The 15,746-nt window shown below is 41.6% G+C and overlaps 1 protein-coding gene across 19 annotated transcripts in view; it reads right to left on the bottom strand.

Moving 5' to 3' along the window:
* Window positions 1–15,746, bottom strand: part of MAGI1 (membrane associated guanylate kinase, WW and PDZ domain containing 1) — a 633,420-nt gene that overhangs the window by 36,031 nt on the left and 581,643 nt on the right. For all 19 annotated transcript variants that reach the window (XM_043885421.1, XM_043885422.1, XM_043885423.1 and 16 more), the window contains one exon: window positions 9,174–9,205. In XM_043885421.1, the coding sequence (XP_043741356.1) occupies window positions 9,174–9,205 (32 nt within the window). The remainder of the gene's footprint in view (window positions 1–9,173; window positions 9,206–15,746) is intronic.

The following is a 15,746-nucleotide window of genomic DNA, read 5'->3' as shown; positions in this document are numbered from 1 at the left end:
CATAAACAGAAAATATGTTGGACTCAGGGGGAATTTTTCCCCCTCTTATATTTTCCTGTACTGCCTACTTCTTACTTGCAAAATGCACAGAGAATGTTTTTATAATCCAGACCAAATGTAAACCTGTTTTCACTTAGAAATGAACCTTAGTAAGGGAAATTAATGGGACTGTAACTTTCTACTTTTTACAATTTTGTTTCCGCCCTCCTAGAAAGAGGTGGGGGAGAGGGCTTCCCTGGTGGCTCAAATGGTAAAGAATCTGCCTGTAATTCAGGAGACAGGGGTTTGATCCCCAGGTTGGGAAGATCCCCTGGAGAAGGGCATGGCAACCCACTCCAGTATTCTTGCCTGGAGAATCCCCATGGACAGAGGAACCTGGCAGGCTACAGCCCATAGTGTTGCAAAGAGCTGGACACAACTAAGTGACTAACACGTGGAAGGGGAGGAAAATGATATTTTAAAAGTGAAAGCAACATGTATATTACCATATGTGAAAGTTACCAGTCCACGTTTGATGCATGAAACAGGGCACTGAAAGCTGGTGCACTGGGACAACCCTGAGGGATGGGATGGGGAGGGAGGCAGGAGGGGGGTTCAGGATGCACACGCATGGCTGATTCACGTCAATGCATGGCAAAAACCACTATAATACTGTAAAGTAATTAGCCTCCAATTAAAATAATTTAAAATTATTTTAAATAAATTAAACTTAATTTTAAAAAATTAAAAAAAAATAATCAGCTGAATTAATAAATAAGTGAAAAACTTAAATAAGTACAAGTGAAAGCAAATAATTCAATAGATGAAGAACCTCTGGGTTTACCATGAGAGTTGCATCCCTCTCTTCAAATGCCCTCCCTCTCCCGGTTTTTCAAACGAGTAGCAGATGCCAGGTGTGGGTTCCGACCATCATCACCAAGTTCAGTTCACGGTTCGAGCCGGACTCAGACTCTGGAAGCTCTCACATCCTTTGGACAGAAGCGCCTCTTCACGGACTCTCTCTGGGACCCTGTGCAGTCCACTGCAGGATTACCTGAGGGAAACCTCACACCCTTCTTCCTCTTGTCCTGGGGTTACTGTGTAACCTCTCGAAATGTAACCTCTTCCAATCACTGCCTCTTCCTAAACAAGAGAAAAGTATCTTTCCCGCAGTCCTGTCCCACTGAAAGAGTTTGGACATTTCTCCAACAGAGAACACATGTGCTCTCACACACATGCCCACAAAGGCATGCACAGAGATTCTGTCCATCACCTCAGGGGTTTCCAAGACCCTCTGATGGCCATCCCAGTGTAACAGATCTGACACGGAGGATCTGGAAATCTTGTGTTTAACTGAAGAGACAGCCTCACCGTAACCAAAGAGTGCAAATGAAGTTTACTAGAAATGGCTTGGGCCATTTAAAAAATTTTATCACCTTTTCTCAACTTTCCCATAAAGGACACATTTAGGTCCAATTTATCACAAAATGACAGATATGATCTGGACTGAGTTTGCAAAACTGCCTCTCCATCAAACTGCACCTCTGCATCCCCTTTGAATCTCATCTAAACTTTGTTCCTAAATGTGGAAAATCAAAGCAAAGCAGCATCCTGAGAATATGCTCTAAAAACTATGCCACCACTAACCTATCACTATTTGGAATATTCTAACATACCCTGAGGGGCTAAACATATGAGCATCTGGAAGCTTTTTGGACTTTTCCCTGATAAGATTTAACCTTGTTTTATTTTTCTTCTCAAGTTCAATTATAAAAATGACTTAATTTGAAGATGCATTCTGTATTTAATATCTTGGCACCTAAGCTTTCTGAAGCTATGTTCGGTGGGTATGGAGAAGTTCAAAATATGCCTTTTGATTTTCTGAGAACATGTTAATTAGCTATGACATTGTCTTTTATTTGGTTAAGGTCCAGAACTGTCCAGGAGAAAAGCAATGTTTATATAGCTCTCAAATTAAAGTCATCCTGTATGCCAACAGTCTGGATTACCTCCCAGAAGACTTGGGGCATAAGAACAAATTCACTTCTGAATTTGTTATAACACAGGATCTGACTTGCATCAGAAAGATGCAAAGATAGTATGACTATCTTTCACCTCATTTTTCAATGAGAAACTGGCCCCCAAATAAGCATTAATAGTTAAAGATGTACTTTCAAGGGCTTCTCAGGTGGCATTAGTGGTAAAGAACCTGCCTGTCATTGCAGAAAACGTAAGAGATGTGGGTTGGATCCCTGGGTCTGGAAGATCCCCTGGAGAAGGGCATGGCAATCCTCCCCATTATTCTTGCCAGGAGAATCCCATGGACAGAGGAGTCTGGTGGGCTACAGTCCATGTGGCTGCAAAGAATTGCACACGACTGAAGCGACTTAGCACCCACACACACATACACTTTCAAGTCTGCTGAAGTAGTTCTGTGCATGCTAAGAACATGGATGGTGCAAATACCCAGAACATCAATGACAGAACATCCAGAACAGCCCCTCTTGAGTAAATACCTGCCATACATTTATTCCCTCATCCAATAAATATATACTGATCACCTGCTGTGAGCCAGATTCTGAAAGATATAATGTACAAGTAAGAAAGATATATTACCTGAGAAGTTATACCTATGTATCTAGGGAAGGTGCGTGTGTGTGTGTACATGTGTATGTCAGTTCAATCGCTCAGTTGTGTCTGACTCTTTGCGACCCCATGAATTGCAGCACGCCAGGCCTCCCTGTCCATCACCAACTCCTGGAGTTTACTTAAACTCATGTCCATCGAGTCGGTGATGCCATCCAGCCATCTCATCCTCTGTCGTCCCCTTCTCTTCCTGCCCCCAACCCCTCCCAGCATCAGGGTCTTTTCCAATGAGTCAACTCTTCACATGAGGTGGCCAAAGTATTGGAGTTTCAGCTTCAGCATCAGTCCTTCCAATGAACACACAGGACTGATCTCCTTTAGGATGGACTGGTTGGATCTCCTTGCAGTCCAAGGGACTCTCAAGAGTCTTCTCCAACACCACAGTTCAAAAGCATCAATTTTTCGGCACTCAGCTTTCTTCACAGCCCAACTCTCACATCCATACATGACCACTGGATTAGATGGATATTAATCAAATAATCAAAACAGATTGATGACAACATATTGCAATGTCCTTTAGGTAAGTAGTAAGGGTGGCTTGGGCTTCCCTGGTGGCTCAGAGGTTAAAGCGTCTGCCCGCAATGTGGGAGACCCGGGTTCGATCCCTGGGCCGGGAAGATCCCCTGGAGAAGGAAATGGCAACCCACTCCAGTATTCTTGCCTGGAGAATCCCATGGACGGAGGAGCCTGGTAGGCTACAGTCCATGGGGTTGCAAAGAGTCGGACACAACTGAGAGACTTCACTTTCACTTTCACTAAGGGATGGCTTCTGGAAGAATATTCCATCGCTGAAAGCAGCATGTGCTAAGTCTGCAAAGCAAAATGGAGTCTGAACTGTTAGAAGAACTGAGAGATAGCTATGGAGGCATACTGGGGTCGGGGGGCAGGGCGGGTGAGGAGGTGGCTTGAGATGAACTTGGAGACCAAATAATGCAAGGGCCTTGTGGGCTACTTTAAGGAGTCTGGGTTTCACTCTCAGTTCTGGGGAGGAAGATTCCATTAACAAATTAAAGCAGGCATGTGCCAAGAGCCAACTTATTTCCAGAAAGTTTGGTCTGACTACTGCCTGGAGAATATGTGGGTGGGGATGGGAGTAAAAGCAGAGTACCAGTTAGGAGGCTACTATACAGAACAGGTGAAGGACCTAGGGTGGTTTACACCAAGGGAAAAGCAGTGACAAAGGGGAGGGACAAAAAAAGGGGGGGGAGGGACAACTAAAATCAAAAGACATTTTGGTGCCAGATTGACAGGCATTGCTGAAAGCTTGAATGGAGGAGAAGAGGATGAGGAGGAGGAGGAGAGGGCAGGAGGAGCGGTTGGGCAGAGGAAAAGGAGATCCTAGAGACATGGACACCTACCTGTAGGTCTCCAGCTTAAATAAATGACTGGAAAGGGGTACCACATACTGAGCAGAATATCTCCAACACAAGCTGTTGTCACTACGTGGACATTTTTGGAGCAAGATTTTTTATTTCTGAGTATCACATAGAGCCAACTAGGAAGAAAGAAATGGGTTCAATTTTGAAAACTCCTTGGAAGTCCTTGGCCACACACCAGCCTTGAACTTGTGTCATAAGACCTTCTAAAATAACACTGAACCAATCTCCCTAAAACAAATGATTTCCTTATTACTGACAGGCCAGGGAAATTGGAAAGATGCAATGGATTTTACAAATGGGAATGGGGGAAAAAGTCAGCTCATTAGTATTTCACAGAATGATTTCAAAGTGGAGGTACTTATAAAGCGAGCTGAAAATATTTGCTCGGAAGAGCAAACTAATACAGACAGCACTCAGGCGCTTAAATGATGAAAAGAATTCACATGGCTTAAAAATGACAAATCGATCCATTTTTAAAGCAAAATTATTTACAGTTCATGCATCTGCCAAGACTGAAGGCCACTGCAGCGATTTACATGGACAACAGGAAAAACTCCAAGTGCTGATGAGGTATTAGGCCAATGTCATTAAAGGTTGCTCCAAAATCAGTCTCAGATACAAGGCAAAGCAGAGGATGGTCCTTTTTATCTCTTTCTTTTTATCATTTATGGCTCTAAGTCAAATGATTTTTTCCAAAAAGCAAGAAAGAGGAGTTAATGGAGAAGAAAAGGGAGTATTGATTAATATGAAAATGAATTACGTATGTTTTAATGGAGTCTAATACAACAGCAAAGTCTATTTTGTAAGGCTCCAAAGGGCTGAGGGTACGAGCTGCTGTGAGCAATGAGAGGCAAGAAGACTTACGTAAGCAACCCTGGGCCTTCTACCATCTACTTCTCCCACTGCTTTTCCTTGTAGCTTGGACTTAGGTGGGGTGTACCATTGTCCTGCTTCTGGGTCAAGTGGCATTTGGGGCACTAAGGCAATGGGAGAATTTGAGAAAGAGGCAGCATTCAGGAGGATTCAGGCTGGGTTACCTAACTGTGTACATTACCTAACATCTCTCTCTTGTATTTTTTGGTGACTAGCTGTCAACTATGTCCTCAGCAGTCCTTTCAGGAGTAAGGGACAGAGAACAATGGGACAGAAACCTGTTATTGTTGCTACTTTCATCTTGCTGTGTTTGCTGAAGATACTTCTTTTTTTTTTTTCAATAAAACAGACAACAAAGGGTAGGAAATTAGGAACCCACAGTAGTTGACAAGGTTTAAGAGTCTCTAGTTGAAGGAACAAAACATCACTGCTTTATTTTAATCCCAATACATATGGCACTTTATGGGGACTTGCCCACGTGATACAAAACGAAGAAGCGAAGTCGCTCAGTTGTGTCCGACTTTTTGCGACCCCATGGACTGTAGCCCCCCAGGCTCCTCGGTCCATGGGATTTTCCAGGCAAGAATACTGGAGTGGGTTGCCATTTCCTTCTCCGTGAAGATACTTCTTTGCCCATCATTTGGTGTCCTTTAGGAAAACTTTGTGTGAGAACTTTTTTTCAAAACTAGGAAAATACTGTCTCTTTAGTGAACACATTATGTGGTTTGTTTCTTTTTTTAATTTGAAACTAAAAGATAAGTAAATAATGTGGTTACCTACATTGCGTAGGCTGCTGGGGAACTCAGAAGAATTTCATAGCCCCATCACAGCATCTAACTCAATTTTTTAAATGGCTTTTTATGGCTTTGGATGACTACTTCACTAAGGTTATTATCATTAAGAGCTCAATGACTTTTATTATGTGTGTACTTGTTCAATGTTATATTTCTGCTTTGCTACCTTTTAAAAGTACATACTCATCAGACTTTAGGCCTCATGAGGATGGTGAGTATAGATAGATTTGACTTTTTATCTCTCCCAAGTTGTATGAGGGCTTGAATGTTTTCTGTTTTAGTTCCTGTTGTATACTAGCACTGGGTCTGGCTCATAGGAGATACCCAATAAATATCTGTTGATGGAACAAATGCATAAAAATGTTTAGTGATCTGTGACAGGGCATCCTTTTTTTGAAAGGAGCAATCAATAAATCATTTGTAGGCTCCAAGAAGGCGCCATCTTATTTATTACATCATTTCCAGTAGCTCACACCAAACCTGACACTTAGTAGTTTTTCAACACCAGCTTGCTGAATGGATGGATGAAAGGATGAGTAGATAAAAGAGAAATGTATGGATAGATGGACAGATGAAAGAAGAGAGAAAAGGAAGCAACGGTTGGGAAATGAACTATCAAACAAACCTAGGTGAACAGTGACTTCAAATTCAGGGTTTAGCGTGATACCAAGTTTTCAATTCTCACACACAAGATCCTTGTGTGCGATTTTGACAAAGAGTCTCTGTTAAACAAGTTTCCAGGCAAGATGATTAAATTGGGCCACCGAATGTTTCCCAGTGAGGGCTAAAACCTGACAGCAAATATGTCTTATTTTTGTCTCTGCCATTTGGCAGAAAAATCCCTGATGCTATGGATGTCCAGGCATTAAATTAGAAAGATTTTATTAAGATATCACCATTGTCCCCCATGAGTATATAAACCATAAATTTAACATTTACACTAAACCTAGCAGGTGAAATTGCTGATTGAGAGTAAGTTACAGAGATTATCCAGGAGGGGAAATGAGATAAAAAAGAGAAGTCCTTCTGTTCTAACAAAAACCCAACTGCTTAATTATTGAAAGCTTTAGAAAAAAAAAAAAAGGTATGAGGGCAAAGGAAGCTGTCAGTCACATGAGCAAGCCAACAACGTTAGGAGCCTCTACAAATCAAGAACAGACACCATCCTCAGTTCAGACAGTGTATCTCAGAACTAATAGTAACTCTCAGCATATCATAACCCAGGCACAGACAGTGTGCATTTCATTCCGCAGCCTAACTGACCCTGTCTGTCACTATGGGAATGGCATTCTGGAACCAGGACATTCAACTTCCCCGTGGATTCCCTCCCATCCTACCCAAAAAAATCTCATCATCATCTGTCTCTCTGGCAGGACTTCATCAAAATTCATACTGGGAAAGGGGAACAGCTTTCAACCCACCTGTACAGAACTCCCACTGATCACAGATGTTAGCAGGGCTCTAACTGGCAACAGCAGACCTTGGCTGATAGCCCCCCAGCTTTATGCAGCAGCTGCCAGAGGGTGCCAGCAACTCTGTGAAAACCACCATCCCTGTCCTGGCAGAAAAACCAGGGAAGGACAAGCCCCAAGCTGGGGGCTGGCTCTTTTCTAACCCAGCAACACACCAGTCTCTTAGCTTGTGGTAATTAAGAGCCAGCAGACTGTGGGCAAAGCAGTTAAGAAAGCTTTTTTCCCTAGGAATGCAGCCTGAGTAATTGGTTTGCTGCTTGCTAACGACACGGCTTCCACAAAAATAAACGGTCACAGGGAATTCTTAACTGATTTGGTGACTGCGGGTCCCTATACCTGTTTGATACCCTTTGAGTTCAGCAGGAGATTCCACAGTGTGTTGGGGGAGAAAAGATGCAAATGAATCTACAAAGATCCTTTTGCACAGCAAGTTTAAATGGAATGCAAAACAACACAGAACACCTTGCTACTGATGTCATCCTGGCTGTGCCAAACTGCTCTCTCCCCCAGTATGCTCCATGTCAAGACTCCATTTCATGTGGAGTGCATAAAGTAAGTCTATGCATCACGTAGCATGCTAGGGGGCGGGGGAGAAAAAAGGATGACTCCTGATAACTCAAGCTCGTGTGACACATCTCTCAGTTGTGTTTCTATTTTTTTCTGAAGGCCGAAAAGGTTTCTGACTACGACCCAGGGATGGGGAGACACATATGCATGCATATACACACAGACGCGCGTGTGCACACACACACACAGGCTTTGGAATCTCCATAGTTCTAATACGGACACCTACCAGCCCTTCTCAGCCTGGACATTAACACAAAATGACAAGGGAGGCAGCCCCAAAGTCACATGTTCCCATCACCATGGTATCATGCCACTAGAATCACATCAATTATTGCAGGTTTTTCTCTTTGGAGAACTTAGGAGTAGGGCTTATGAATGCAGGAAGCTCCCTCTCTCATCTCCTGAATAAACTTCTGCCTCTTGCTGCCAGGCTTGGAGACAGGTGGAAAAATTCAGCTGCAGCACATAAGCTGCAAAGTTTTTAAGGGTTCTCTGCTCCCGGATGGCAGAAGGTTGTCAATTTTCCCTCCCCCACCCCCTAATATTCTAAGCCACAAGGAAACACACTCCTCTCTCAGTATCTTAGTGTTCAAGATTTGGGAAAAGTTCTTTCACCTAGATCAATTGCACAGGCACCGGAGTTCCAGATTTTGAGTTTTTAAGTAGCATTTTAATTTGTTGTCAGTGCCCTGGGAGCAGAAGCTCACCACCACCAAGCAAAACACTAGAGCCTCTAAGCTATTAGCTAACATGTCAACTAGGTAATGCATCTTCAGGGAAACCAGATTAGAAAGGACAGCATAACATTGATTTTTTTTTTTTTTAAAGAATCCTATACCTGCAGCATAATGCTGCTAAAGCCGGCAAAACAACAAAGGACATTTCCACAGAAAGGAAAATGTCTTATTCTCAGTGCTGGGGCATTTTCCATGTGAGCATGGGCATATACACAGGACAGAGTTATTCCTCCGTAAACCTACAGGCTTTACAATTTTTAAATAATTTATCATCAGTGCATAAGAAAGCTTAGGGAGGGAATCCACCCATGTGAATGGCTGGAAACACCAGTTGAGAGCAATGCTATTCAGGAAGCAGGTGGAGGGTTTTTTTTCCCTCCTCCCAAAAGAAACAATAGCATTTGTATCAAGTTAAAACATCTAAGAGACTCATGCATTGGAATGAGAGTTGTGAAGCATTTATACAGAGAAGATCACAAACGTGCATTCTTTATCCAGGCTCCTGCAGCCTGCCTACAAATCACTGGACAGTTAAAGACAAACCAGATAATACCTTCTATACCAAACGGAGCTCCAGAACTTAATAAAATGAGCCTTGGTTCTTGTCTCCTCCACCCACTCTAAAACACATTTAGTGAAGTCCAGCCAGATAGCGTCTCCTCCCACCACCAGCCTCCCACCCTCCACCCCCAAAAAACCAGTACCAAGTAACTGACAAGTCCTTACCGACTTTGGGCTCTTCTTGGGAACTGGCAGTCCTGGAAAAAATGCAACAAGGAGGGAAGGGGTTGGGGGTGGGGGGAGAGAAATTATTAGCATATAAATGTTACCTTTTCCTTAAAGAACAATCCCCAGGTGTTTCATGGCAACCTAGCCATCTGCAGAGTTATGTCAGATTTCTCCCCAGCATCGGAGTTACCAGGCTGTTCATATCGAATCAAAGCAGAGGGAGGAGGAGAGCGAGAGGCAGGAGATCTATCTGCATTAGCTATGCTGACTTGTACTGCAGCAGCCTGGAGGCTGGGAAAAGAAATTCACAGACCTCAGCGGCCTGGGAAATTGAACACTTGGACAGAATCTCAAATGCTCTTCTGGATTAAGAGAGACTTAACTTACAATTAAGTCCAAGATATTTCCTTTCCACACGATCCACTTGTCAGTCGATGAGGACCAATCAGGACAGAGGAAGGGGGTGTATATTTAGTTTCAGAGGAGTCCATGGTTAAAATCAAAAAAGAAATTTTTTTTCTTAGTCTTTTTTTCCCCCTCTGCCTTTTAGGAGAGGAAATGCCTTCTTTATTTGGATGAGCTGAGTACCAAAACAAAGACAGATACTCTTTTGCCAGCACACACAGAACACAAACCCAAGCCAGTCTAGGAACCCCTCTGGATGGTGGCACACCTCTCCACACGTCACTCGCGCAAGTAAACTCCTATTCAGTTTGCTAGGACCAGCCCCTCGAAAGCAGATGGTTAGGAAGTAAAAAGAGAAATTTCATGGTGCTGAGAGAAAAAGATAATAATGTAGAAAGAGAAAGGCAGAGGAGAAAAGGGGCTCACGGATCCTAGCAGGCTCTTCCAAACCCCCCCCTGTCTTTACTGGGACAGGGACAGCTGAGAGGGACCACTGCTTTCACTTCTGGGAAACTCAGCAGCCATTAGGGACTAGGGGCAGACTTACGGGAAACCTGTCACCAAGAGGAGTGTGGCCAAGGAGGGCTTGAAAGGAAAAGCACAGCGTTTATCGGTGTTCAAAAAGTAATCATTTCTGCAAGCTGTCCTCTCTCTCTCTCTCTCTCTTTTTTTTTTTTTTTTTAATTTTTGGTTTGAGCCAAGGTTAGATTGCAAAATGCAGATTCCACCTGTGTTAGGCACAATACAGGTCCTGATGTATTGGGATCTGATGACTCTGCACCGGAAATGTCAACCTTTTTTAGAACACACTCCCTAGGTAGTGATGATTTCACCTCTACTTGGAAGTGACTTGTCAAACCACGAGGCGTGCTAAGTTCAACGCAAGTAACAGGAGGCGGCGGAAGTGGGTGAGTAGGAGGAAGCTGTCCAGAGAAGCACTGCTAATGGGGCCCTGCAAGAGGGCATGACAGAGGCTGTTCGTCCCCATAGGCAGTGGGGACACTCTTCTGGGATGGATCGTCATCTCTCCGAAAGGAGGTCCCCATGGTCTGGCACAGTGGTTCTGGGACTTCAGAGTGCATATGGAGGACCTGGAAACTTCTTATCAAAGCAGAATCCCAGGACCCACCATCAGGGGCCCAGAATCTGCAGAATGAAAACATATCCCAGGAGATTCTGATGCAGGTCTGAGGACTCTTTTAAGGAAACTATGCCACAGTAGGACAAGGATTATTACTCTCTCAATTCTGGCAAATTTGCGCAGGCTACCTCCAGTCAGTTGCTTTACCATCCTTCATTCCTCAGTTTATGAAATGGAGAGACTAAAGACTCCTTGTGCCCGTTTGGGGTAATTTAATAGACAAAATGTTTAAAAGCCTCAAACCTGGCACAGAGCAGGTGGGACCTCAAATGTCAACCCTTTTACCTTTCTTTGCTAATTTACACCATTCAGGGGGAAAATAAGTGGTATGGTTATCTCACTCTAATTAGGAAAAATCATTTGCCTAGCATGTTAAAATGCAATATATATATTGCATTTATAATATATATATTATATTGCATGTTATATTTAACATGCTAGGGGAAATATTTTGCCTATGGATGAGAATAACTGTCTTGAGCAATTTAGATGTGTCATTTTTTCTTAAAACTAATTATTAGGTGCCGCTTTGATTTGTTCATTAATGAGGTTCCCTTAAGGAATTTTATCAAGTGATATTAGTTTTGGGTCACTGTGTACACATTAAAATGGTCTAATATTACATCTTTAAATATAGATTTTTCTCTAATTCAGACTGATCTTCTTAGTGCATTGGAATAAACAATACTTCACTGGAGTGAGCTTTTGCTAGACTTGTCATCACCCAGGATTCCAACAACCCTCTACAAAACTTTGTAAAGAATCTCCAACTAGTTAGGAGGAGGTCAGGGAAAATGACTTCAATTTACACTCTGCTTACCAGTTCTAAAACTCTGACCATCTCAAATCCTCAATCTCTTAAGATTTTCATATATAAAATAAAGGGTACGTTGGATCCTCTATCATAGTGAAATATTCTCACCCACAAAGTTTTGCAGGTACATGCTGCTCACTGCAGCGTGACTAGTACAAAAAGAATCTGGAAACAACTGGAAGTTCTAGATAAACTCAGGGACAGCCAACCTATGAAGCAGAGATTAAAAGGTACAAGCTACCTCTATTAGTGACAGCATGAATGCTCTCCAAACTATAATGCTGAATGAGAACAGCATGAAGCTGAAGGGAAGGCACAAGAGATGGGTAATAAACAGATTCAGACACATCCGTGCTCTTGACTGGCACACACAAATATTGGTAAGTGAAGTATTTCCAGTGGGGATATAAGGGGCTGGGAGTGGATGGACTGTTTTAAGCAGGCTTCAGCCTTAATCTAGAATTCTTTCCACAACACCATATTCACATCTTGTTGAGGCAATAAACTAAACATTAATTAATTAACGCCCCTTCCATTAACTGCACAAAATCAACCAGTCTAAAGTATACTGTGGTAACCAGTTAGCCTGTTTGCTCTGGAGAAGCAGTCCATGGACCCTTCTAAAACGTCCCAGGTTCAAGTGACCCAACAAGTTGTTTTACAAATAAAGTTCTTTAATTTAAAGAGGGATTTGCTCTTCTGTGCTGGCTAGTTGCCAAAACTCTTCTTGTTTAAAAAGCCACACCATTGACAGGAGCCAAATGTGCCCACAAAACAGTGTTTAAGAAGTCAAAAATCAAGAGACTCCATTTGACTGCTAAAAAAAGAAGAAATCAAAGATTTGTTTTAGGTCCACATTATCATTAAATCTTAAAATCTAATGAATATGAATGTTGGAACCAAGCTCCTGATGACAATTTATAATTTATTTCAACTAAAGCTATTCAGATGGGCCGAAAATAGCTGGGAAGACCTAATGGAAAGCACTAAAAGAGATCCCTTTTTAGCAGAATTCTCCAAGACTGAGAAATCCTGCTAAGTGGCTCTGGTTTAGCTGGAGGTGACTGCAGGGCATCCTACCTTGGATGGGCCACAGAAAGCAGAACCATCCCATACCAACAGCATGTCAGTGGTTTTCCTTAGGACAAAGGTAAACTTTGTGTTCCCAGGGGAAGCAGGAAGCCCGTCTTGTAGAAATCATGTTACATACTACATAGGAGGCATATGGGCAGAAAGAGCACCTGTCTTAATGGGCTCATCTGCTCCCTTCAGGGAAAGGAAGGGGGATTTTGAGAAGAGGCAGAAGAAAGAATCCATGGACAGCACCATCTGCTCTTAGAGCCTGGAACTAGGAAATGCTACTTCAAAGGGATCCCAGAAAATTTCACGGGGAAGTGTACTTTCAAAGTGTAAGTCTGGGTGTGATCTACAGAAGTGAGAAAACCTGGGGGCCTGAATTTCTAAAGTTTCCAACGAACAAGGTGTCCCTTCGGAGAAAACAAATGGCAAACGATCTGCTAGTGACTGATATCTGACCAATTAACATGAGGAGGAAGAATCTCTTTCCTTTAGCTATCAAGGCCATAAAGTATGCTACTGAACATGTTCTCATACAACTAAATGTCAAGTGTTATTCTTGGTGGAATTTTAAAATGGTTGTACACAAAAGTTTATGTGAAAGAAGTAAAAATGTAAAAGAATACAAAGCATTTGGGAATAAAGCACAGAAATTTATACACTGAAACCATAAGTTCTTGGGCCAATGATATCATGGATGGCTTTATTACCTATTTTAGAATCTTCCACAACAATAAAAGCTTTATTTACTTACGAACATATACATACCCACAGATACCAAAATAAGGTCTATACTGGCTCTTTAAGTAAGATAAATGCAGCAAATTTCAGAACATTTTATTGCATTTTTAAATCTCCAGAGCCACTACTGACTTCTACCGACTTCTTCTCCAAGAGTTGCTTACTTTTTCCCAAAATGAATATATACACATTGAGTTTCTTTAAACATCCTGTTGAGATTAAGACTTGTGTTTGTCCTACTGACTAGATGGAAATAGGAAAGACACTGGATAGCTCAGCTGGGTATCAGGCAAGCCAAACAGAAGTTAATCTCTTTCCCATTTTGTCACCAAGATTAACAAAACCTGAGATGCTGGGAAAGAGATTGGATTTCCCTGGACCTAATTTCCTCTAGGTTGAAATGAAGTGAGAATGTCTACCAACTTTACTCTCTGAAAAGTACCAAGAAAAATTGCACAAAGGGTCTGGAAGAGGGGAATGCTAAAGTCATTGTCAAAAGCAAAGTGGATCTTCAAATAAGAAAAATGCACTGAGTCATCAATTCCCTTTTTTTTCATTGTGATAGTCATTCCCCTTTTCACTTAGTCTCTAGATTTGAGAATTTTAATGGAAACATTTGGTTTCCGCCTCAGTATTCTGACATATACTATGTCACTAATTTACATCATCAAACACAAGGGATTCCTTAGAAGTGTGCAGAGCAAAATGATGCAGTTACAACTGTACTGCTGAATAGGGTAATGCCATGTGTAAGGAGCAAGGAACTTATTTTTATTCAGAAAGAGAGAGGTAGCTCACAGAAAAGCCACAGAAAGGAGAAGACTAAGAACTTGGTCAGAGGCTAATCCTAGATAGACTTCAAAGAGATTAAGACTACTTTTGAGCACATTAATTTCAGACCCTACGAGAGTTTTCTTTCTTATTCTAAAACTTACCAATGCATAATGCTAAATGCAGGATTCAAAGATTACAACTGACTTTAACTCAGTAAACTTATCATTAGGATTTGTATTAAGGGAACACGAAGAGAGTCTCTCACACAGATATACACAGAAAAGATGTTCCACACAGTGTTATTTAAAGAAGGCAGAAATGGAAACAATGTGAACTTCCAAGAACTGAGGAATGAGCAAGCATTATTGTTATATCAACAAGGTGGAAAATTATGAGTTCATTAAAAATGAATGGATTGTAAAAGTGAAGACTATTGAGCAACATGGGAAAATGGTAACGACACAAGACATGAAAAGCAGATTAAAACCTGCCAGACAATATAAATTCGTTTTTTAAAAATGTTATATCACACACATACATCATATACCCAAAGACTACAGAAAGATGTATTAAAATATCCCTCCAGACTGCTAGGATGAATAGGTGATTCATATTCTTATTTTTGGTATTTTTCAAGAATTACATACACTACAACTAGAATTATAAACAGTTACTTTTTATTGACTATTGTAGCCACACTGAATGCACTTAGACAGTGGGATATACCTATTGGCTTTAGTGCACTGCTAGATTAAAAAATAACTGGAGTTTGTTTTAGCTCTCTCTTGATTCAATGGTGCCATTTCTACTCAAGTGTCTGTACTGCTAAATTATGGGACATGGCCTCGACTGAAAATGGGATACAAAGCTGTTAGAGCCTTTCTGAAGCAAAGTTGCAGAGAAGCACACTGTTTTGCACACAAATTCAAGGAGCCCCTGAAACCTTGACCAGGGAGCCTGAGAAGCCCCTTCTGTTGGGGTATATGATCTGCAGGTTAAATTATCTTGTTCAAGCACATGACTGTGGTGTTAGAAGCAATTCCTAGAATGAAGTGCATTTCTGCTGAGTGTGTGTCTCTAAGAACAGAGCACGCAAAATACTTCATCTGCAAATAGAGGGGACAATGAGAAGAACCAAGCAGAAAGGGGAAGGTTTCACTGCTTTCCTCTCCTTCTTTCAAGATCTAAAGGTCACAGCTAAAAAAAATTTGAGGAGAGATACTGCATTGAAGAACACACCAGAACACTAATATTTATCGGCAAAAATGCTGCTGCATGAAAAAATTATGAAACTAGTAGGTAATGATTTTACTGGAGGATAGAGTAGTATGCTGATGGATCCAAATACCAAGAGATCAGTAAGATACAGATGGGAAGAGGTACAGGACAGAGAGAGTGAGAAAATTTGTGATGTTCCTGGTAATGCAGAATTGATGATTATTAGACTGCAAACCAATGGCTCTGAACAATTAATGGCCAGTAACCTTTCTGGAAAAAAGCCATCTGCACCATTCTCTACCAATTAGTATTTCGTTTGTTTTGTTCAATACATAATATATAAACCACAAAACAAATTTAATTTGCCCTCACCTTACCAGTGAAATGCTAATAAGGACAG

Source organism: Cervus elaphus, chromosome 24, assembly GCF_910594005.1.
Source record: "Cervus elaphus chromosome 24, mCerEla1.1, whole genome shotgun sequence".
NCBI classification, from domain to species: domain Eukaryota; kingdom Metazoa; phylum Chordata; class Mammalia; order Artiodactyla; family Cervidae; genus Cervus; species Cervus elaphus.
This window is presented reverse-complemented; position numbering and strand designations above follow the sequence as displayed.